Source organism: Choloepus didactylus (genome assembly GCF_015220235.1).
Source record: "Choloepus didactylus isolate mChoDid1 chromosome 25 unlocalized genomic scaffold, mChoDid1.pri SUPER_25_unloc1, whole genome shotgun sequence".
NCBI lineage: Eukaryota > Metazoa > Chordata > Mammalia > Pilosa > Megalonychidae > Choloepus > Choloepus didactylus.
Window position 1 is genome coordinate 2,104,996 of NW_023637606.1, and position 22,963 is coordinate 2,127,958.

Sequence of the window (22,963 nt, forward strand, 5' to 3'; positions counted from 1 at the left end):
TTTTACCTTCTGACAAAATGCAGTACATCTTGAAGTCAGTAAGAAATATGAGTAAAACCATTGGCAAACAGTGACAAGCTCTACAAATAATGCTCATCCTTGTCTACGATGCCTAATAAAGCCAGCCGAGGAGGGAGCTCACAGCTCCTGGGATGCACTGTTCACATGTTTCACTCCCAGATGTGGCATTTCTGAGTCCTGGGACTATGGAAGTTCCCTGGGCAGGAGAGGCAGGGATGGGGGTGTCACAAGGCCACCCCTCTCAAGCATGATCACTATACCCCAAAGGGTATTTTATGTGAGCACACAGCAAGGCTAGAAGGTCATGATGGGTTAAGTTCATCTGTCAACATGACTGGGTTATGTTGTCATTGTTTGGTCAAGCCAGCACTGGCCTGGTGGTTACTGTGAGAGTATTTTGTGGATTTAAACCATCAGTCAGTTGACTGCATCTGTGGCTGATTGCATCTACAATCAGCAAAGGAGATGGCCTTCACCAATGAGAGTTGCATCCAGTCAGTTGAAAGTCTTAAAGGGAGAACTGATGACTTCAGCTGTCAGAAGAATTTCTATCTCCACTTCAGCCAGCCAGCTTCTTTCTCCTGGGGAATTCATCGAAATCTTCATCAAAGTTCCCAACTTGTGGCCTGCCCTACAGAATCCAGACTTGCCAATCCCCATGGTTGTGTGAGCCAATTTCTATAATGTATTTCATAATACACACAATAGATGTATATATTATTGCAGTGTAAAACAATTCTTGGGATTAAGTCTCATTCTGTATTTAGTTTCAGCACCTGGATAGCTCCCACTGGTTATTTATCTGCTGCTGCACTGTTCTCTCCCCAGCTTGGGTACCATGCACACTTTTTCTTATATTCTCATGATTGAGAGTTTTGGTGACATTTCAAGAATAGTTGGTGGCTTGGAGTTCTGTACCCCAGAAGAAGATGTTCTCAATCTTAATCCATTCCTGTGGGTGAGAACCCATTGTACATCAGAACTTTTGATGAGGTTACTTCAGTTAAAGTGTGACCCAAATGAATCTTGATGGGTTTTATTCCATCTATTTTGAAACCCTGGAGGCCAGAAGAACACTGTAGAGGCGGACAGTCTGGGACAAAGGCCTGCCGGGTTCAAACATCCTGGGAAGGGAGGTCTGTCTTATAGAAAACAGAGGTGTATTAGTTGGGGTATTCTAGGGAAACATAACCAACAGGAGATATTGGTAAATATGAGATTTTACAAAAGTGTCTCATGCAATTGTGGGGATGCACGAGTCCAAATTCTGTAGGGCAGGCAGCAAACTGGCAACTCCAATGAAGGTGTTCGATGAACTCCTCAGGAGACTCTGGCTGGCTGAAGAAGAAGTGACGGTCCTCTCTCTTTTCTTTAAAAGTCTTCACTGATTGGATTAAATCCAGCTGATTGAATTCTCTCATTGAAGGAGACACACCCATCATTGATGTAATCAGTCACAGCTGCAGCCAATTAACTGGTGATTTAATAAACCAGCCTGTTGATTTATTAACCAGCCACAAACGTCCTTGCAGTAATGGTTACACCAGTGCTTGCTTGACCAGACACCTGGACACCATCACCTGGCCAAGTTGACACATGAACAAACCCTTCACAGTCCACCCCTCGTCAGCTTGGCAGTTACTCACATTACCTTAAACCGTACTTAATTTCTAAATAGAGCAGAATTATAGACATATATTTTGCCTAACAATACTCCGCTGTCCAACATACAACCGGAAATGCACTAAATCTCTCCAGAATAGGGTGAAAGTCCTTGGGTAACACTGACTCTTAAACTTGATTTCCTTTAACTTAAATACTGCAAAATGAACAATAACTGCTGATGTCATATGATAAAGAGATAAGCTAGAGAAGAAAACAAAGATATTTGCTTTACAGACAAATACAAACATTCGTATAACAAAACGAGGAAATATTCATGCCATCATAGTCCTCATTTCTGTAACTGGTCATGTGGCCATAGTTCATATTTATCATGACATTCTTCCACTACCATTCTGTGTTCCCTTTACCCTCAGCAAGCACTTCAGCTGGCCATGGTTCTTTGCCTGGTGGGGTGACCCAAACCTTCATTCCCGAAGTTTCTTGGCCATTAGTCCTGCCTGGATTGGGTTATTGCAGTTTTCCATTGACTTTAATCCCAGGGCATGGTAGAACTAAGAAATGCCCTATGGGATCTCCTGTATTCCAGGAAAACTTTTCTTTACTTCCATTGTGTAGTTGCAGTGCTGTTTCCCCTTGATAGTCAGGATCGATTACCCCAGCCAGTACAGTAATCCCCTTCCTTGCCTGTTGATTCAGAGGTAGAAGACCAAAGTGGCCAAATGGCAGTCTTAAGTTCCAGTTCAATGGAATTATTGTTGTGTTTCCTGGTGAAAGCACTCCTCCTTTTGGAACTAAGACTTGTAGACCAGCAGAGCTTAAGCTTGTAGGGACAGGAAGCAAAAATTTTCCTAGTGGATCACTAGGAGTGATTGTGATAGTGGTGCCACTCCTGTTTACACTCCTTGATTCCTGGACCCATGAATCCTGGTGTGCCGGTTTGGTTGTATTATGTCTCCCAAAATGCCATGTTCTTTAATGCAACCTTGTGGGGGCAGATGGATTAGTGTTGATTAGGTTGGAATCCTTTGTTTCCGTGGAGATGTGACTCAATCAACCAGGGGCGAGAATTTTACTGGATAATTTCCATGGAGGTGTTACCCCACCCATTCAGGGTGGGTCTGAGTTAAATCGCTGGAGCCTTATAAAAGAGCTGACAAACAGAGGAACTCAGAGCAGCTGTGAGTGAAATTTTGGAGGGCAACAGAGAAAGACATTTTGGAGATGGCCACTGAAAGCAGACTTTTGCTGATGCTTTCTGGATGCCAGCACAGAGTTTGCTCCAGAGAAGCTAAGAGAGGACAAAATGCCCCAAGAGCAACATTTTGAAGAATGCACAGGAGCAGAGAGAGGAGCTGAACACAACCCAGGATCAGCAGACACTAGCCATGTGCCTTCCCAGCTAACAGAGGTTTTCCAGATGACACTGGCCTTCCTTCAGTGAAGATATACTTGTGTTGATGATTTAATTTGGACATTTTCATGGCCTCCAGACTGTACATTTGCAACCAAATAAACCCCCTTTATAAAAGCCAATCCATTTCTGGTATTTTGCATAATAGCAGCATTAGCAAACCAGAACACCTGGCTATGGGAGAAACAGCCCCATAGAGTGGATGCTGATTCAGAGCATACACAGCCTCCTGGAGAACACTGCCCCAGCCCTGCAAGGTATTGCCACTTAGTTGGCACTGTAATTGAGTCTTCAACAGACCATTCCGCTGTTCTATCAACTCAGCTGCCTCTGGATGATGGGGAACATGGTAAGACCAGAGAATTCCATAAGCATGTGCCCATTCCCTCACTTCATTTGCTGTGAAGTGGGTTCCTTGGTCAGAAGCAATGCTGTGTGGAATACCATGATGGTGGATGAGGCATTCTGTAAGTCCACAGATGGTAGTGTTGGCAGAAGCATGTTGTGCAGGGAAGGCAAACCCATATCCGGAGTATGTATCTATTATGGTGAGAACAAATTGCTTCCCCTTCCATGATGGAAGTGGTCCAATGTAATCCACCTGCCACCAGGTAGCAGGCTGATCACCTCGGGGAATGGTGCCATATCGGGGACTGAGTGTGGGTCTCTGCTGCTGGCAGATTGGGCACTCAGCAGTGGCTGTGGCCAGGTCAGCCTTGGTGAGTGGAAGTCCATGTTGCTGAGCCCATGCATAACCTCCATCCCTACCACTGTGACCACTTTGTTCATGAGCCCATTGGGCAATGACAGTTGTGGCTGGGGAAAGAGGCTGGCTGGTATCCACCAAATAGGTCAACTTATCCACTTGATTATTAAAATCTTCCTCTGATGAAGTCACCCTCTGGTGAGCATTCACATGGGACACAAATATCTTCATGTTTTTTGCCCGCTCAGAAAGGTCTATCCACATACCTCTTCTCAGACTTCTTTGTCACCAATTTTCCAATCGTGTTCCTTCCAAGTCCAACATGGCAACTCTCAAGGATCAGCTGATTCAGAATCTTCTTAATCTACCCACCCCCCCAAATGAGATTACAGTCATTGGGGTCAGTGCTTGTTTATTCTACTTACATTGGAGTTAAACTAAAGCCACTTGAAGATGAGTCTCTCAACCTAGGCTTGAAACAAATAAGATGTGACTCTGGGGAACAGATCCCAACCCACGTTGCCTGAGCACCTGTTGATCACAGTCCAGTCACAGCATTTATAATTATATATCACACAAAAATACCATCTGAGGTGCCAACAGATCGTCAGTGGAGGTCAAATTGTTAGGGAGGAAGCAGGCTCAGCATCTCCATTTCCCCGGGATCCCATCTCTTCTCTAATAGAAAACATGCTGTGTGTGGGGGGGGGGCATCGCATACACAGCGTTAAATAGAGAGAACAAGAGGGAGAAAGAGAACTAGGTAGTATCCGGGAGAGCGATAGCACGTTTCATGGCTTGGCCCAACAGTAATAATAATATATAATAATTATACTACATAATAATTATATGTACAAAATTATTATTATAATGGAAAACCTTTATGTCTTTATTATAGATAGCATATAAAATTACTAATTTATTATAGTCCTTAATATTAAGGCAAACTTTTAGGTCTCAGGCATCCCAAGTTTTCTCACTGACTTCCCACAGCAACGCATAGGAACTGGTGGCAGTGCTGTCCCCAGTCCTCAGCTGCGTCTCAGGGAGGGCCATAGCCGATTGTTAAATTGTCTGGATTTAAACACAGGCTTAGCTAATGCCAGCACTGCATTTGGGGTCGGAGGCTGTGTGTACGGACCCGCACCCCAAAAGCGGGGACCCAGTTCGCGCAGCCGCACTTGGGCCCTCGGACCTGCAAAGACACCGCCCGCCCGCAGAGGGCGCTGTAGGCCAACTCGCCGCCCGGAGGCTCGGGTCTCCCCGCGCTGCGCCCCGGCGCCTTCTGGGACTTGTAGTTCGCAGCTTCGTGGCGCGCAGGCGCACTGGGAGTCGTTCCTCTGCGCGCGCCTCGGGGGCTGCGGGGCTGAGCTCCTGGAGACGCCGGCTGGAGAGTCCCGCTTGCCGCGCAGAGGGGCGGAAGGGAGCAGCGCGCCCACGTGCACCGGGGGTGGGGATGGGAGCCCCAAAACGTGCAGGCAATAAAATCAGTCGCAGCAATAGCTGAGCTGCGTTGAGCGCTTCCCCAGGGGCGCACCTGGCTGCAGCTGACACCGCGCGCGCATCACCACCTGCACGGCCACCCAGGCGAGCCACGCGCCCGGGAGCGCACCAGGGTAAGAGGCGGCGCCGGGATTCGAACCCCCCCTCAGGCCTGGCTCCATCCAGCTGGCTTTCTCTTGTTGACCCAGCCTGTGCGGGACGTTGGGTGGACAGTGGACACGGCGCTGGGGCTGGGCAAGGGTGGCCTGGGGGTGTGACCCCTGGGGTGGCTTACTTGTCACCTTAGAGGCGAGAAAACAGGTTCAGAGACTCAGGCAGCTTGTCCAAGGCTACCCAGCACCCAGCATGGCAGAGCCAGACCTTTCTTTATCTGGTAAAAGTCAAAGGTCCCTGGATGGGAGACTGCTGAGGGCAAGCTGGATAAAGCTCTTAGAGGCCGGACTTTAGAGGAAAATGGAGCCAACACATTTTCTCTTTTATCCTAAAGGGAAAAGGGCTTGGACACCCTTCTGAGTTAGGTAGACTTAGCTGGGCTGCTTGTTGATCTGGACGGTGGGGGCGATTCTGTCCCCCTAGGGACGTGGGGGACGTTTGATTGTCACAAGGGTGGAAGTATGGGTGCCCCGGACATCGAGTGGGGGGAGCCCAGGGAGGCTGCTCAACACCCCACAGTGCACAGACCGGCCCCCCCCTCCCCTGAACCCTACTGCTTGTCAGACCCAGGGGATTTTCTGCTGCCCCAAGATGGAGCCAGAATCTTCTTCAGGACAGATGAAATCTGAGATCTCCCCCTTCTCCCCCTTAAAAAAAAAAAAAAAAAAAGTATTTTTTTAGAGCAGCTTTAGGTATAGAGAAAAATTGCACAGAAAGTATAGCGATCCCAAATACCCCATCCCACACACACAGTTTCCCCTATTGTTTATTTATTTTAAAGCTTTTTATTGTAGTAACATAGATGCAACTCAAAATTACCCATTCCACGATTATTAACATCCTGCATTACTGTGGCACATTTGTTTCTATTGATGAACCAATATCGATACATTGTTTTAAGCCAAAGTCCATGTGGCTCCGCTTCCTGCGTTGTATGCTGTGCATTTTCCCAAACGCATAATATCATTTATCTGCCATTACGATATCCTACAGAATAGTTTCACTGCCCTAAAACACCCCTGTGCTTTATCTGTTCTTCTCCCTCCCAAAACTAAACCCCTGGAATCTACTGATCTTTTTACTGTCTCTATATTGTTGCCTTTTCCAAAATGCCATATAGTTGGAATCATACAGTATATGGCTTTTTCATACGGGCATCTTTCACTTAAGCCATGTGCACACAAGGTTGCTCCTTGTGTTTTCCTGGCTTGATAGCTCATTTGTTTTAAAAAAAAATGTAAAATATACATAATGTAAACCCATTTAAACCATTTTTTTAGTGTACAACTCAATGACCTGAAGTACATTGACAGTGTTATGTAACCTTCACTGCTATCTTATTTCCAGAATATTTTCAGCACCCCAAACAGAAACTCTGTACCCACTGAGCAATAACTTCTTTTTCCACCTGCCCCCCACTCCCTTTAACCCTTGGTAACTACTGTTTTCTGTCTATGAATTTTCTATTCTAGATACCTCATATAAATGGAATCATATAATATATTTCTTTTATGTCTGGCTTATTTCACTCAACATGATGTTTTCAGGGTTCATCAATGTTGTAGCTTGTATAAGAACTTCATTCTGTTTTCTGGCTGAATAATATTCCATTGTATGGGTAGACCACATTTTGTTTATGCATTCATCTGCTTCCACCTTTTGCCTTATGGTGAATAATGCATCTGTATACATTGGAGCACAATTATTGTTTGAGTCCCTGCTTTCAATTTTTTTAGGTATATACCTAGGATGGAATTGCCGGGTCACATGGCAATCCTATATTTAACTTCTTGAGGAACCACCCAACTGTTTTCCACAGTGATGGCACCATTTTACATTCCCACTAGCAATGTACAAGGCTTTTAATCTCTCCATATCTCTCCAACACTTATTTTCCAGTTTTGTGGTGATAACCATGCTAGTGGGTGTGAAGTGGTATCTCATTGTGGTTTTCATTTGCATTTCCCTAATGGCTAATGATGTTGAGCGTCTTTTCATGTACTCATGACCATTTGTTTATCTTCCTTGGAGAAATGTCTATTCAGGTACTTTGCCCATATTTTAATTGGGTTCTTTGTCTTACTGTTGTTGGGTTGTAGTTTGTGTGTTCTGGATATTAACCCTTAACAGACACATGATTTGCAACAATTTTCTCCCATTCTGTAGGTTGTCTTTTCCCTTAATTGATAATGCCCTTTGATGTAAAAAAGTTTTAAATTTTGATAAAGTCTAATTTATCTATTTTTTCCCTTTGTTGCTTGTTCTTTTGGTGTAAAGTCTAAGAATCCCCTGTCTAATACAAGATTCTGAAGATATTTAACTATTTTTTCTTTTAAGACTTTTAAAGTTTTAACTCTTATATTTAGGTCATTGTTCCGTTTTGAGTTCATTTTTGTATATGGTGTGAGGTAAGGGTCCAATTTCATTCTTTTGCATGTGCCTATTCATTTTTCCAAGCATATTTTGTTGAAGAGCCTTTTTCCCTCATTGAGAGGACTTGTCAAAAATCAATTGCCATAGATATGTAGATTTATTTCTGAACTCTCAGTTCGATTTATATTGGTCTATAAGTAGACCAGTATATAAATATACCAGTACCACACTATTTTTATTATTATAGCTTTCTAATAAGTTTCAAAATTGGAGAATGAAAACCTTTGTTCTCCTTTTTCGTATGAATTTGACAGTTGGCTTTTCCATCTCTGCAAATAAGGCTGATGGAATTTTTCTTAATTTTTTTTTGTTGTGGATTTTTTTTTTCAGAATTTTCTCTATATAGAATTGTGCTGTCTGCAAAAAGGAAAAGTTTTATTTTTTCTTTTCCAATTTGCATTCCATTGATTGATTGATTGATTGCCTGTTTGCTCCGGCTAGAACTTCCAATACCGTGTTGAATGACAGTGGTGACAGTGGGCATCTTTGTGTTGTTCCTGATCTTAGAGGAAAGTTTGCAGTCTTTTACCACTGAGTATGTTAGCTGTGGGTATTTCATATATGACCTTTTTCATGTTGAGGGAGTTTACTTGTATTTCTAGTTTTCTAAATGTTTTTATCAAGAAGGGGTGCTGGAATTTGTCAAATGCCTTTTCTGCATCAATTGAGATCACTATTTGGTTCTTTTCCTTCATTCTATAAATGTGGTGCTTTACATTGATTTTCTTATGTTGAACCATCCTTGTATTCCAGGAGTAAATCCCACTTGGTCCTGGTGTATAACCCTTTTAATATGCTATTGGATTCAGTTTGCCAGTGTTTTGTTAAAGATTTTGCATTTATATTCACAAGGGGTATTGGTCTACAGTTTTATTTTCTTGAACTGTCTTCATCTGGTTTTGGTATCAGGGTAATACGGCCTCATAAAATGAGTTAGGAAATGGTTCCTTCCTGTTCAATTTCTTGGAGGAGTTTGAGAAAGATTGGAGTTAATTCTTGAAATGTTTAGTAGAATTCACTAGTGAAGCCATCCACCCTTGGACTTTTCTTGGTTGGAGGTATGTCATTACTGATTCAACCTTTTTAGTTGCTACTGGTCTGTTGAGGTTTTTCTGTTTCTTCCTGAGTCAGATTAAGTAATTTATGTGTTTATAGTAATTTGTCCATTTTGTTTACATTATCAATTTTGTTGGCATACATTTGTTCATAATATTCTCTTATAATCCTTTTTATTTCTATAAGATTAGTAGGATTGCCTTCCCTGTCAGTTCGGACTTTAGTTATTTCATCTGTTCTTTCCTTAGTCAGTATGGCTAAAGTTTCGTCAAAGTTACTGATCTTTTCAAAGACTGCTATTTTTTTCCTATTCTCTTTTTTCTATTTCTATGCATCTCCCTCCCTCCCTTTTTGTAATGTTGTTGTCTCAGATTACATTTTAACACATCATGTTCCCATTTTCACAGAATTTAATTATTGTTTTACATGTTTCCTGAAATTTACCAGCCTCTTCAACCAGCTCTTCCCTGGATGCTGTAGGTGCTCCACTAGTCTCCAGAATTCCAAAACAGTTGATTCAGAGAGTTCCTGCCAATTCATTAGTCCTTTTGGTGGAGAGACCAATACCTGTAGCTTCCTGCTCCAACACCTTCACACAGTCCTCCCCCTGATCGCTCATTTCTTTTGATCGCTGACTACTATTCCATTGAATGGATACCCACATGGTTTGTTCATCCATTCACCTCTCGAAGGCATCTTGGTTTATTCCTGTGTTCGGCAATTATGAATAAAGCTCCTTTGAACACGTGTGTGGGTTTTCCTGTGGCCAATTTTTACATTCATTCAGCACATATTCATTAAGCTGTGCTAGGCCCTGGAGGTTTGGCATAACCAGGGCAAACACAGCCCTTGGTGACATGGCGTCTGTGCTGGTTTGGATGTATTGTTTCCCCCAAAAAATCTTGTGTGGGCAGACGTATTAGTGTTGATCAGATTGTAATTCTTAGATTAAGTGTTTCCATGGGGATGCAACCCACCCAACTGTAGCATGGAGATGTGACCCACCCAACTGTAGGTGATAACTCTGATTGGATAATTTCCATGGAGGTGTGGCCCCACCCATTCAGCATGGGCCTTGATGAGTTTACTGGAGCACTATATAAGCTCAGACAGAAGGAGCAAGGTTGCTACAGCCAAGAGGGACACTTTGAAGAACGCACAGGAGCTGAGAGAGGAGCTTCAGCTTACAGAGACATTTTGGGGATGGCCTTTGAAAGCAGACTTTTGCTCCTGAGAAGCTAAGAGAGGACAAATGCCCCAAGAGCAACATTTTGGAGAACGCCATTTTGAAACGCAACCTGGGAGCAAGCAGACGCCAGCCATGTGCCTTCCCAGCTAACAGGTTTTCCCGACGCCATTGGCCATCGTCCAGTGAAGTGCCTTACCTTGGACACTTTATGGCCTTCAGACTGTAACTTTGTAACCAAATAACCCCCATTTATGGAAGCCAATCCATTTCTGGTGTTTTGCAAAAGGGCAGCATTAGCAAACCGGAACAGCATCTGTGGTGTGGTGAGGAACTCAGGCAAGAAGCAAGAACACAAATATCGAATGACCACAACTGGGCAGGAGTGCTGGGAGCTGCAGTGGGGCAGGATATGCCCAAAGTAATGGTGACACTGCCTTTTTGTCCCCAAGTCCTGGCCTGGCAGGAAAATCAGGCCCAGGAGAGGAGACCCCTCTGACCAGGACCAGAGACCCCAGGGCCAGAAGAGAGAATGTCCTGGCATTTGGCTATTCCTGCCTGTCCTACCTCAGCCACCTGAGGCCAGGTTGGGTTGGTGTGGCTGGGATGTGTTTGCATTCAGAGGTAGAGTTATTGGCAAGGCAACATGGCTCAGAAACCTTCAGAGAGAGGTGAGCTCCGCAGAAAGATCCAGGAAGAGGGTAACTACAGGGCACGCATGGAAGGAGAGGAGACCCTGGAGGAGGAAAGAGGTCCCCCATAGGGTTGTCAAGCAAAATACGATGTGCCCCATGAAATTGGCATTTCAGATACACAGCCCTTACTTTTTTAGTATCAGACAACAAAGTGATCCGGCCCCAGCTGTCAACAGTGCTGAGGAGGAGAAGCTGTGACTTATAGCGTTGCATTGTGCTCCTGGTTCACCATTTTGGGGTACTGAGGGTCCATCCTGTTTATGGATGACCCCTGCTAAGGAATGATGAAGCACTTGGCCATTCTGCTAATCTCCCAACCCAGGGTTCATTATCTTCTCCCCTCCCCTGAAGTTTCTTTCATTTTTGTCTGTGCACAAGTCCTCACTGGGCCTTTCTTATGGAGAAGAGATGCATTTCGGTGGTCAGAGCATTGGAAAAAAACACCCTGAAGCAGGTGCCACAGACCTGGGTGAATGAGAGGGGCTAGCAGGTTGCTGACAGTAGCCAAGATGGACCGGGGATCCCTGGAGCCAAACAAGGGTGAGAGAGAATTGGTGTAGAAGAGCTAAGAGGCTGGAAGTCTTCAACCCATTGCCCTGAGCTACAGTTTCAAGTCCCAGGAGCCAAGAAGGAACCCCACAGAACTTGGGAGAAGGTTGTAAATACTTCTCTTAGTCTCCCAGAGCCACTGTAACAAACCCCCACAAACCCGATGGCTTAAGACAACAGGAATTTATTGTCCTCCAGTTGTAGAAGCTAGAAGTTTGAAAGCAAGGTGTCGGCAGAGTCATGATCCCTCGGAAGACTCTAGGGGAGGACGCCTCCTTGCCTTCTCCTAGTTTCTGGTGGTTGCTGTCCATCCTTGGTGTTCCTTGGCTTGTAGATACATCAACTCCCTCTGCCTCCTCCATTTTCACATGGCCTTCTCTGCATCAGTCTGTGTCTTCTCTCCCCTTTTTATAAGGACCCCAGTCATATTGGATTAGTGCCCACCCTACTCCAGTGTGACCTCATCTTAACTAATCCCACCTTCAAAGACCCTATTTCCAAATAAAGTCACAGTCATGGGACCAGGGATTAGGACTAGAGCATGTCTTTTTAGGGGACATAATTCAACCCATAACCTACACAAAAAGGTCTTAGAATGATTATTGTCTGCCACATGGACATTGCGTAGTAGATATCAGCTTTTAGTGCCCTCCTGTTTTCGTCTGCCTCCTTCCATGCGTATTTTGGGCTCTGGTTTCCTCCTTCAACATGGGTGTTACGGTAGTAGAGGCGGTGGGCCGGGCTGTACCTTTGCAACTTTCAACCCTTGCCTTCCTCCTCATGGAATGCCACAGTCCCAGTTCTGGGCGATTCCTTTTGGTCTAACCCATTTTGAGCCTGGATTTCTCATTTCTGCAACCAAAAGAACCAAACTGCTATGGAGGAAATGGGAACCTCCAGGCAGATTCTTCAAATGGGCTGGAACACCAGGAGCTCCACAAGTTTAACGTTTAAAGACAAGTTTCAACTTTTTCACAGTAAACAAGTGGATAAAATCCATATGGACAAATTTTTTAAAACAGTCTACTATATCTATTATCTTTATTTTAGGACTGATAATATATCAGAATGTTACTGAAATATAATTAGGTTTAATGGCATCTATCGTTTGCTGAACGTACTTTAATGACCCAATTATTTAGAATTCTTACATTTTGCACTGAACAACTTAGGTGCTTCTTTCTTTTTTTTGGTTAGTTTCAAACTTGTTTTACAACTTGTTTTAAATTATTGTTAAATTGTCATGATTTGTTCTTAAATCATCATGATTTGTTCTTAAATTTGTACCTAAAGCTATGAAGAAATATCAGTTTCAAGCTGGTATTTAAAGGCACTTGTCTACGAACAACACAATTCAGATATGAGTGTGCTTTGTTTCCCATAAAATAAGAGTCAGATAGAATATATTTGTCACTGCACTTTCTTCTCTCTTTTTTCATGTGTTTTTTAAGTACTTGAAACTGTTTTAGGTGCGTGTAAGCAACCTGGAAACATGACTGCAACCCACGGATCTGTTAAAATCATCTTGAGGTGAGGTTGTGGATGTTTAAAAAAATTGTGGTAACATAGATATAACACGAAATTTGCCATTTTAACCATCTTCAAGTGTCATTTCAGTGGCATTAATTACATTCACAATATTGTGCAACCATCACCATGATCCACTACCAAGACTTGTCATCATCCCTAACAGAAATTCTATTCACATTAAGCAGGAACTCCCAATTCCCCCTCCCCTCGGTCCCTGGAAAAACCTGTATTTTAATTTCCAAGTCTATGAATTTGCCTGTTCTAGATATTTCACGTAAGTGGAATCATACAGAATTTGTCTTTGTGTCTGGCTTCCAAGGGGATGATTTTGAAGGGTTAACTGGCTAATGGGGATAAATCCTACAGTGGGGGTTTCTTAAATTGCTCTGATTACTAGTTGAGTCTTCCTGAAAGTGATGCTTCCAGTGTACCCTGACTGCTTCCGGGTGTAGGACTGCTTCCGGGTACAGGACTGCTTCTGGTTGTACGACTGCTTCCGGTTGCAGGACTGCTTCCGGTGTACCCGGAAGTACCAGAATCAGCTCAGCCCCAGGTCACGAGATGCTCTTTCCTTGGAGGAATGGGGAGGGGGTGGTCCGCTTGGTACGTGAAGCCTTCCCACCCATTTCTCCTGCTTCTCATGATAAGGAAACACATGCGAGACGTCTGGCGCGATGTCCCCCGCGTAGAGGGTGCGTGTGAAATGCCTGTTTCTCTTATTGTTGTTTCATGCTGGTGTGTTTCCGTCACAGGCTTCTGCGATGACAGCCATCGGTCCTCCCTCTACCCCCGGTGAGTCCCTTTCCTTATCTTCTGCAGTGCCCCAGTGTTGCGGGAAACAGAGCCGGGTATTTGCGGGTGGGGACAGGTTATCCCGGATCCTTCCTACAATAGACAGTGTGGTTTGGTAGAAGAGAGGAAAGCCAGGGGGCCTGGAGAGGCTGGGAGACCAAGGAGCCAGTGGGTGGGAAGGGAGATTACGAGTCCCAGAAACCCAAAGTGTGATGGCTCTGAGGGTAGAGGTACCTGTGGCAACTGAATGGAACCTTCCAGAATTTGGGTCTGGGACCTGCATTGTAGTAGAATTCGTATGCTTTATAAACGTGGGCAGGTATTGAAAATATCAAAGAACTAAAAAAATGGAGGCGATAAGGCCCCTGGCCTTGGTCCTGCCTTTTGCTGGCTGTTTGTTGTGTGTGTGTGTCACTTCGAATGGAAGAGGGGCCTCTAGAGCAAGGATTCCGGCATTTGAGGACAGGCCTGGGTCTAGTCTTCACAGTGCCTTTCTCCTCCCCCAGCTCTGCCTGCCCAGGAACCTGTTTTTCCCCAAGAGGAGAGCATGGCTGCTGCCTACCTGCCCGCCTGGTCCCAGGTGTGTGGGAACTTCCTCTTTCTCCTGAAAGGCTCCCAGTGTATCACATCAATGCATGATTTTTTTGGGGGGAGGAGGGGGTGCATTACATCCCTTTATATGGATATACCTAATTTATAAACCAGCCCTTGGGTGGGGAGCATTGTGATTGTTTCCAGTCTTTGCTTCTCCAAACAATGCTGAAGAGATAAGCTCCAGGCATTTTAGAGTAAATCCAACCAATTTGGACGAAATCTGTGGGATGCATTTTTTTTTTTAAATGCAATTGCAGTGTTAGGGGTCTGTGCATTTGTAAGTTTGATGGGTGTTGTCTTATTAGCCTCCAAAGAGATTCTACCAGTTTATCCTTCCACCAGCAGTCATGGGAGTTGAGCAGACTACCTGATGAAGGCTTCATTGACTCGATGGTCCCTTCATGAACAGGAATCTATGTGATATTTTAGGACTTAATGACCTTTGACGACGTGGCAGTGGATTTCTCCCAGGAGGAGTGGGCGTTGCTGGACCCAGCCCAGAAAAGCCTGTACAGAGACGTGATGCTGGAGACATACAGGAACCTGGTCTCACTGGGTAAAGTCACCATCATTCATTCATGTGTTCATTAACTCAACACATTTATTTAGCAACTGCTGTGTACAAGGAACTATGCTAGGACTTGGGCGTTTATGGGTGAAAAAGACAGACGTGTTCCTGCCTTTGAGAAGCTCACAGTCTACTGGTTTCTCCAGCAGAACAAAGAGCCTGATTTCTTTAGCATGTGATAGTTGAAGCTGCTATTGAAATGCGTGTCTTAACTTAGGCTTGGTTAATTCCTCTTGGGTACTTAATTAGGGCACGTGTGCTTTCTCTGCCCAGGTGAAGATCCATAATTTTTTTTCTTAAGTTTTATTGTGGTAGCATATACACAACACAAAATGTCCCATTTTAACTTCTTTTGTGCGTACAATTCAGTGACATTAATTACATTCACAATATTGTACCACCAACATCCATGACCGAAATATTTCCATCACCCCAAACAGAAGCGTATCTATTAAGCAATACCTCCCCATTCCCCACCCCCACCAAGCCCCTGGTCACCCCGAATCTAGTTTCTGTCTCTTTGAATTTGCTTATTCTAGGTATTTCATATAAGTGATGTTGTATAATATCTGTCCTTTTGTGTCTGGCTTATTTCACTCAAAATGATGTCTTCAAAGATCATGCAGGTTGCAAAAGATCCGTAATTTTTTACCTAGGGAAATAAAATCTTTAGCTTGGTCAATGTGCTGCCTTTCAGAGGTGCTCTTATTTCTTTCAGAAGCTGTGAAGAATCCAAGTGCTGAAACAGGTGTTGAGGGGGGTACATTTTCCTTGGCACACACTTCTGAAGTTACCCATCTTCTCCCATTGGCAGGGTATTCACTGTTTCGACCAATGATGCCTTTCCACTTGAAACAGGGAGAAGCCATGTGGACTATGGATAAAGAAATTCCCCAAGCCTCCTGTTCAGGTGAGAACCAGGCAGACGGGAGTCCTGACAGGGTCGGGGGCAGCACCTTCCCAAGGTGCTGATCTAAGAGATCACCCCTTAAAGGCCAAGGCTATTTGGTTGTATTTTCTTGGATCTTCATTCTCACTTCCAACAGCTTTCTCTTTCCATTTACAACCTTCTATCACCCCTCTTTGGTGGCAGAAAAAAGAACATCCATTTTCTTATTAAATGTGTTTTCTGGTTATATCTCTTATTCCATGGCTTTCTTAATAATCCATTCCCTCTGTCATCCTTACTCTCCCCCTTTGTGGACTAATTTCTTCTACATTTGCATTTTCTTTGCCCTCTTTTCCATCATTTCCTTACTCTGTGTGCTGTCCCTCACACACTAATGTACTGATCCGTCTCTCCTTCCTCCATGTCAAAAGCTGAAATTTGACGGTGAATCCACACATGCAGTATATACATTGGAAGCTCTCTTGTCCCGTCATTCTTAAGTTAGTATTTTCTTTCTTCAAACATTTCCCCCACCCCACCACCAATTTATTACAGATTGGGAGACGAGACTGCAAAACCAAGAGTCAACTTACAAGAAGATCATTTTGGGGGAAGAACCATCTGGTGGTATAAATATCATAAGGTTCACCAGAGAAGGTGGGGAATGTGATCAATTTGAGGAGAATCTTGAAGACCCCAAGAGGCTTTTGAGGCCGGTGATGTACATCCAAACAAGGGCATTTTCTCAGGAGAGAGCTTCTACATGGTATGATTTTGGGGGAAACTGTAATTTGAGCTCAAATCTTGGTTTATCACAGAGAAGTTCTACAGGGAAACATTTCCACGAATGTGATCCACATATGGAGAGTTTGGGACCTGATTCATTCTTAAACAGTCATCAAATGGGATATGCAGATCAGAGATTCTGTGAAACTAATGAATGTAGAGAAGCCCTTGGCCAAAATAGTCACCTTATTCAACATGAAAGAACTCATCCAGGAGGGAAATCTTCTGCATATGCTGAAAGTGAGAAATCATTTAATCATAATACGGCTCTTACTGTACATAACAAAATTAATACTGTAGAGAAGCCCTATGAATGTCACCAGTGTGGGAAAGTCTTCAACCGGAAGCACTCTCTCAGCGAACACCAGAGAATTCATACAGGAGAGAAACCATATGCATGTCAGGAGTGTGGCAGAGCCTTCACACACAGCTCAACCCTCACTCGACATTTGCGAACTCATACTGGAGAGAAGCCCTATGCATGCAGCGAATGTGGGAAAGCCTTCAACAGGGTTTCATCACTTACTCAACATCAGAGAATTCACACGGGGGAAAAACCCTATAAATGTAAAGATTGTGGGAAATCCTTCTGCCAGAGTTCTTATCTGATTTTGCACAAGAGAACTCATACTGGTGAGAAACCCTATGAATGCAACGAATGTGGAAAAGCCTTCAGTGATCGTTCATCTCTTAATCAACATGAGCGAACTCACACTGGTGAGAACCCTTATGAATGTGATCAGTGTGGAAGAGCCTTCAGCCAGAGGTCTTCCCTTGTTAGGCACGAGAGAACTCACACTGGAGAGAAACCATATAGTTGTAATGAATGTGGGAAAGCCTTTAGCCAGAGCTCTTCACTTATTACACATCAGAAAACCCACACAACTCAGAAAACCTACAAAATCATTGACTGTGGGAAAGCTTTCCTTCAGAGCAGCCACCTTATTGGATTTTAGAGATTGCTTTTTAGTAATCTACCATATAATTATGGTTGAATGTTGCCCTTAAGAAAGCACTGAGGGTTAGATCTGAGATGTGGCCTTTTAATAGGGAAAGTTGCCATTGAGCTACACCTAGTGGGTTTGGTCCTTTTTGATATGATTGGCAAATGGGAACACTAATGTGGAATGGGATTTTGCTAAGAATTATTATGATTAATTTAGTTGTTGAAACGGAAGTTATTCCATTTAAACTTTTTGTCTTGGGTTCAATATTTTTGTTTCAGTATTCTGTTTCAAACATTTTACCTAATCATTCCAGCACTGTTATTCACTTACCTAGTTTCTAATTCGACTCATGTATTACTCTCGCAATGTAGAACTTGGCTAAGACAGAAAGCTCTTTGGATGTTATGTCAAAAGTAAAAAGTGCAAAATAATATATATAATTCCATACAGTGCAGTCAAAATATATACATAAAGAGCAAAGACTGGAAAGAGACATGAAAAAATGAAAAGTTTTTCAGGGTTATCTGATATGTGTGATTTTCTGTCTTTTTTCCATATCATTCAGTATTGCTGTAATCATTTTGACAATAAATAAAAATTGCACAGCATCAAAAGTTGAGACGGGCGTTGAATTTCATTGATTGGTTGGGGAGGATTGTGGCTAGCAAGAGGGCAATAATGAAGTCGATCTTGGAGCTAGAGAAGTGTGGCAACCTTTGGTGGCTTGAAAAAAGTCCCAACCATGAAATATACTTCACAATCCAGATAGCAGCCAAGTGTGTGGGTATGAATGCTGAACATCATTAATATTTATTAGTTGCTTACTACATGTCAGATAGCAGTCTAGCACTTATGTTTGTTTCCTCATTTAACCTTCATGACAACCCCATGAAGTAGTAACTATTCATAAACCCTTATTACAGAAAAGGAAACAAAGAAATAAAGTAACTTGCCCAAGATCACACAACTAGAAAGTAGTGGAATCAGGATTTGAACACAAAGAATGTGTACAAAGCCAGTGCCACGTTTGCCATCCCACAGAGCAAAGAGGGATACAGGGGAGCTCGATGTTCCAAATTCTCCCCTAGAAGTCAACTAATTTTTTTTCTGAATCTTTTCCTAGAGGTGTGAGGCAGATTGCCAGTCCTGCTTCCTTTTATCTAAATTGGTATGTTCACATGAATTGTGTAGTCTTTCTTTAAAGTGGGGATCTTTTATTTGGAATTTGTGTAAATCCTAATGGATCGAGGGATAAGTTCCTTCAATGGCTTTATGAAGAACCTAGAACTGTGTACAAAATATGCATAGATGTGTTTTCTGGGGGGAAACATCTATAGTTCTCAGCATTTTCTTAAGAACACTTGACTTAGAGTTTTCATGGACTATGCTGTTTTCCTTCCAACAATTATTTATGGAGAGCCTGAGCTCTTCATTGTGTGAAGTATCTGTGAATAAGACAAACGAGATTTTATCTATCTTCGAACAGATTTTCCAGTGGTGAGGGAGCAGGACTGGCTTCATGTGTGTATGACCAGTGCAGTCACACAAGGCTCTGCTTTCAGAAAGACCATGTGATTAGTTGAACACTCTTCTGTCTCTGTCTTGAAATTCTTAGTTTTTGAACAAAATCTCCCTCCTCCACTGAGAGCACATTTACTTTTTGCAGTGAGCCCTGCAAATTATATAGCTGGTCCTATGAGAGAGTGAAGGGCACAGACAGACACTAAAGAAATATTCTAAATAATTCCAAGTTTTAGTAGATGCTATGGAGGACCTAAACAGGATGTTTCTTAGATAATAGGAGAGGGACCAATCTCAAATAGGGCCTTTCTGAGGGTTTAACATTTAAGCTGAGACATGAGTCATTGGAGGATCCAGGCTGAAGGATTTACCCAGAGGAGAGCTTTAGTTCAGCTTTGTTTTCACATGTGGTAGATTTGTTATTTTCTAAATAATTGCAATTTTCATTTTGATTTCTCTGACACAAAAGTCTTGGGAGAGAATATGTTTTTAAAATGTCCATGTGTTTACATGTCTTTTTTTTTTTTAATTCTTTTTCTTGTGATATTGCATTGGCTAGGTCCTCCAGTATGCTGTTGAATAGGACTGGTGAAAGCAGACATCTTTGCCTTGCTCCCAATCTTAGCAAAAAGCATTCAGTCTTTCACTATTGTATATGATATTAACTGGGCTTTTCAGAGATTCTTTTCATCTCTTTCCTTTATTATCTTTCTGCTTTTATTATCATGTGGTCTGAAATGTGCCTACTGTCTTGAATCTTTGAAATTCATTTTGGTTTACTGTATGGTCTACTATGTGCTTGAGTTTTATAATTGTTCCAAATATGCCTAAGAAGAAACTGTATTCTCTGGTTTTATGATTCAGAATCTGACTTGTCAAACCGTTATTAATCAGTGGTTTTCAAATTTAATACCCAGAGATTCAGATTTGGGAAGTGAGAGTTAAGACCTAGTAATCTGCATTTTAAATAAGCATCCCAGATTACTTCACTGATGTATGTAGTCTTTCAATTGTACTTTGAGAAACACAGCTTCTCCTTAATTGTTGATCTAAAAAGAATTAGCTTAAGGGAATGAGTTAAAATTTCCTATTGCTATTGTGCTTCTCCTAACTTCTCCAATATTTTCCTGTTATTTTTGCTTCTCAGTTTTTTATATTCTTTATCTGGGGGAAAAATCATGACAGGTCTTCATTGTCATTTATACCCTGTGTCATTTTGAAGTGACCTCTTTGTCTGCCTTTAATGCTTTTTTTCTCCTTGAATACAAAGATACCTGCTTTTAAACACAATTAATCCATTTTTTTTTTTCTGGTATATTTTCATACCCTTTGAATGTCATCTTTAAAAGCCCTTCATGTTAGATGTGCCTTTCATTTGTAGCATATAGTTGGATTTTATTTTTGGGATCCTTTTTCCTTTTAAGGGATATACATTTATGTCAATTATTATCGTAATAATGATGGTTGGCTTTAATTCTGCTAACATATTTTATGCCATGTTTCTTATTTTTGAAGATTCTTTTGTTTTCTTTCTTTTACTATCTTATCTGCATCGGAGGAATGTGTCTTTTCTGATAATTTGGAAGGTATGTTTTCTGTTTCTATTTCTTCTGACATTTATTACACTAAACATTATAATTAAACTGATAAGTTGTGACTTAACAACTTTAGTCATTTTTTGAAAGGTAAAAAAAAAAAGCCAAGTTGCAGAGTAAATAGGGTAATAGCATTTTTATAAAATTTGAATATATGCAAAACAATGTTATATATAGTTTATGGCTCCATATATATGACCTGGCAATAATAAGTACCAACTATGTAAAAATGACAAGAATTAGGAACACATTGCTGATAATAGCTTCCAATGGGAAGAGAGGGTGGGGATTAGCATACTAATAGATATCTCCTATAATGTTTTGTTTCTTTAACCAAATCTGAGGACAATATAGTAGAGAGGATTTATCAGAGCTCATGGTAGGTATATGGATAGTCATGTTATTCTTTGCATATTTTGTAGGATTGATATATTTCAAATAGGTTTTTTCTCCCAAATCTTTTTCTACACTTTATTTGTTAGATTTTCATTGTGGTAACCTATGTATAACGTAACATTTCTCATTTTAACTATTTTTAAGTGTACAATTCAGTGGCATTCATTACACTTACAATGTTGTGCCACCATTGCCATCATCCACTAAAAAATTTCTATCACCCCAAACAGAAATTCTGCACCCAAGAAGCAATAACTCCCCACTCCCCCCAGGACCTGGCACCCTCAAATTTACTTTCTGACTCTATGAATGTATTTTTTCTAGATATTTCATATAAATGGGGTCATACACTATTTCTTTTTCCATCTGGCTTATTTCACTCAGCACCATGTCTTCAGGGTTCATGTGTCAGAACTTGCTTCCTTTTTATGGCTGAATAATATTCCATTGCATTTATCATAATTGTTTGAAGAGTTTCCTTTCCTTTCCCGTAAAAGAGCAATACAGAAAAGATTATATTGTCATAATCATTAATAAGTGACTTCATGATGAATGTAACAATCTGCTGCCCTTATGTTTTACAAATGGTTACTTATGGTTCAGGATAAAATTTCTAATCAGAACTTTGTCTCCAAAAAGCGTTATATTTCAAACATAAAGGTGCAGAGATGCTGTTTGTGAAACACTGCCAGATCCCTCAGAAATTTATTGTAATATTAACAGAGTCACGTGAATTGGTATAAAGGGAAAGGTCAAAATTGTTTCATGAAATGTGAGAATGGGAATAAGAGCTACTTGTGCCACGATTAAACTATTGGCAAGGATTTCTCTTGCTGCTATAATAACGTATGCAAATTTAGTGACTTAAAACAGCACAACTTTATCCTCTGACATTTCCGGGATCAGAAATCTAAAACCAAGGCGTTGGCAGGGCTGCATTCCTTCAAGAACTCAAGAAGAGGATTCATTTCTTTCACTTCTGGCTTCTAGAGGCTACACCACGCCAATCTCTGCTTCCAACTCTGCACCTCCTTCTCTGGTTCTGACCTTCCTGCCTCGCTCTTATGAAGATCATTGGGTTGTACTGGGTCCACCCAGATGATCCGGGACAAACTCCACACTCGAGATCCTCAATCTAATCACACCCGCAGAGTCCCTTTTGCCATGTATGGGAACACATTCACGGGTTCTGGGAGTTAGAACCTGGACATCTTTGGAGGTTAAGTTTTCAGCCAACCATGCCTCCTCTTTTGTACTCGATTTTGTGATGCGGGCAGAAACTCAGCAAACCACTTATGCACTTTTCTAGAGGGCTTCCCATGGACCTCTGCCAGGTGGGGACCCTGGGAGGGAGATGGAAACGTGGAAGAGGGAGAAGGGATCTGATCCTTTCTGTCAGCTTTCTGTTCCTGCGATTCTTTGCTTGTTGGACAACGTCTGTGTTACCTCTGAACGCGAATAACATCCTGGCATGATCTAAATTTCGAGTCACACTTCTCTTTTCCCTTAGATGTCATAGTTGTTATATTCTCTCTGGTACTAATGAGCATTTTGTGAGGAATTCAGACTGGCCTCATTTTTCAATCTCATAAATAAAATGACATGTCCTTTCTCACAGGATGGACACATGGGAATCCTGGGATGCTCACAGGATATGTCTGTGAACACATTATGGAAGGCAGACAAGGTTCGGGAGGCCAAACTAGACGTCTAAATCTCATGCTGATTTTTTGAAACGTGGTATTCTTTATTCATAATAAACAGAAACTTATATAACATTTTATTTATTAATAGTTTATCATTCTCATGAGTAATTTACTTATTTGAAGCCAATATCCTGTGTTCGTTCTCTAAACGCTAATTTTTATAAATTGTCTAAAACCTTTTTGCAAACCATAAACAAAAGAATTTTTTCAATTCTGTTTCTTAATAAAATGACAAGTGATGTAAGAAGCTGTACTTCCAGTTTATCTCAAACTAGAGGGTTTTCTTGACATGAGTAGCTA

The 22,963-nt window shown here is 42.0% G+C and overlaps 1 protein-coding gene across 6 annotated transcripts; it reads left to right on the forward strand.

The window, feature by feature from the left end:
* Nucleotides 1–5,129: 5,129 nt before the first annotated feature.
* Nucleotides 5,130–22,956, forward strand: ZNF554 (zinc finger protein 554). 6 transcript variants are annotated; one of them, XM_037823869.1, is made up of 7 exons: nt 5,130–5,380; nt 12,809–12,869; nt 13,622–13,661; nt 14,168–14,241; nt 14,685–14,811; nt 15,638–15,733; nt 16,268–18,059. In XM_037823869.1, the coding sequence occupies exons 3-7, from the start codon at nt 13,631–13,633 to the stop codon at nt 17,452–17,454; spliced, it is 1,515 nt and encodes a 504-aa protein (XP_037679797.1). In that variant the 5' UTR covers nt 5,130–5,380; nt 12,809–12,869; nt 13,622–13,630; the 3' UTR covers nt 17,455–18,059. The 6 variants fall into 6 exon arrangements, with proteins under 6 accessions (XP_037679797.1, XP_037679795.1, XP_037679796.1 ...); XM_037823867.1 differs by lacking the exon at nt 12,809–12,869 and having other exon boundaries at nt 13,602–13,661; XM_037823868.1 differs by lacking the exon at nt 12,809–12,869.
* Nucleotides 22,957–22,963: the final 7 nt, after the last annotated feature.

Coding starts and splice junctions, on each gene's coding strand:
- ZNF554 (XM_037823869.1), top strand. CDS start 13,631: ATGACAGCCATCGGTCCTCCCTCTACCCCCG. Junction 14,242..14,684: donor ACCTGCCCGCCTGGTCCCAG/GTGTGTGGGAAC, acceptor GTGATATTTTAG/GACTTAATGACCTTTGACGA. Junction 15,734..16,267: donor TCCCCAAGCCTCCTGTTCAG/GTGAGAACCAGG, acceptor AATTTATTACAG/ATTGGGAGACGAGACTGCAA.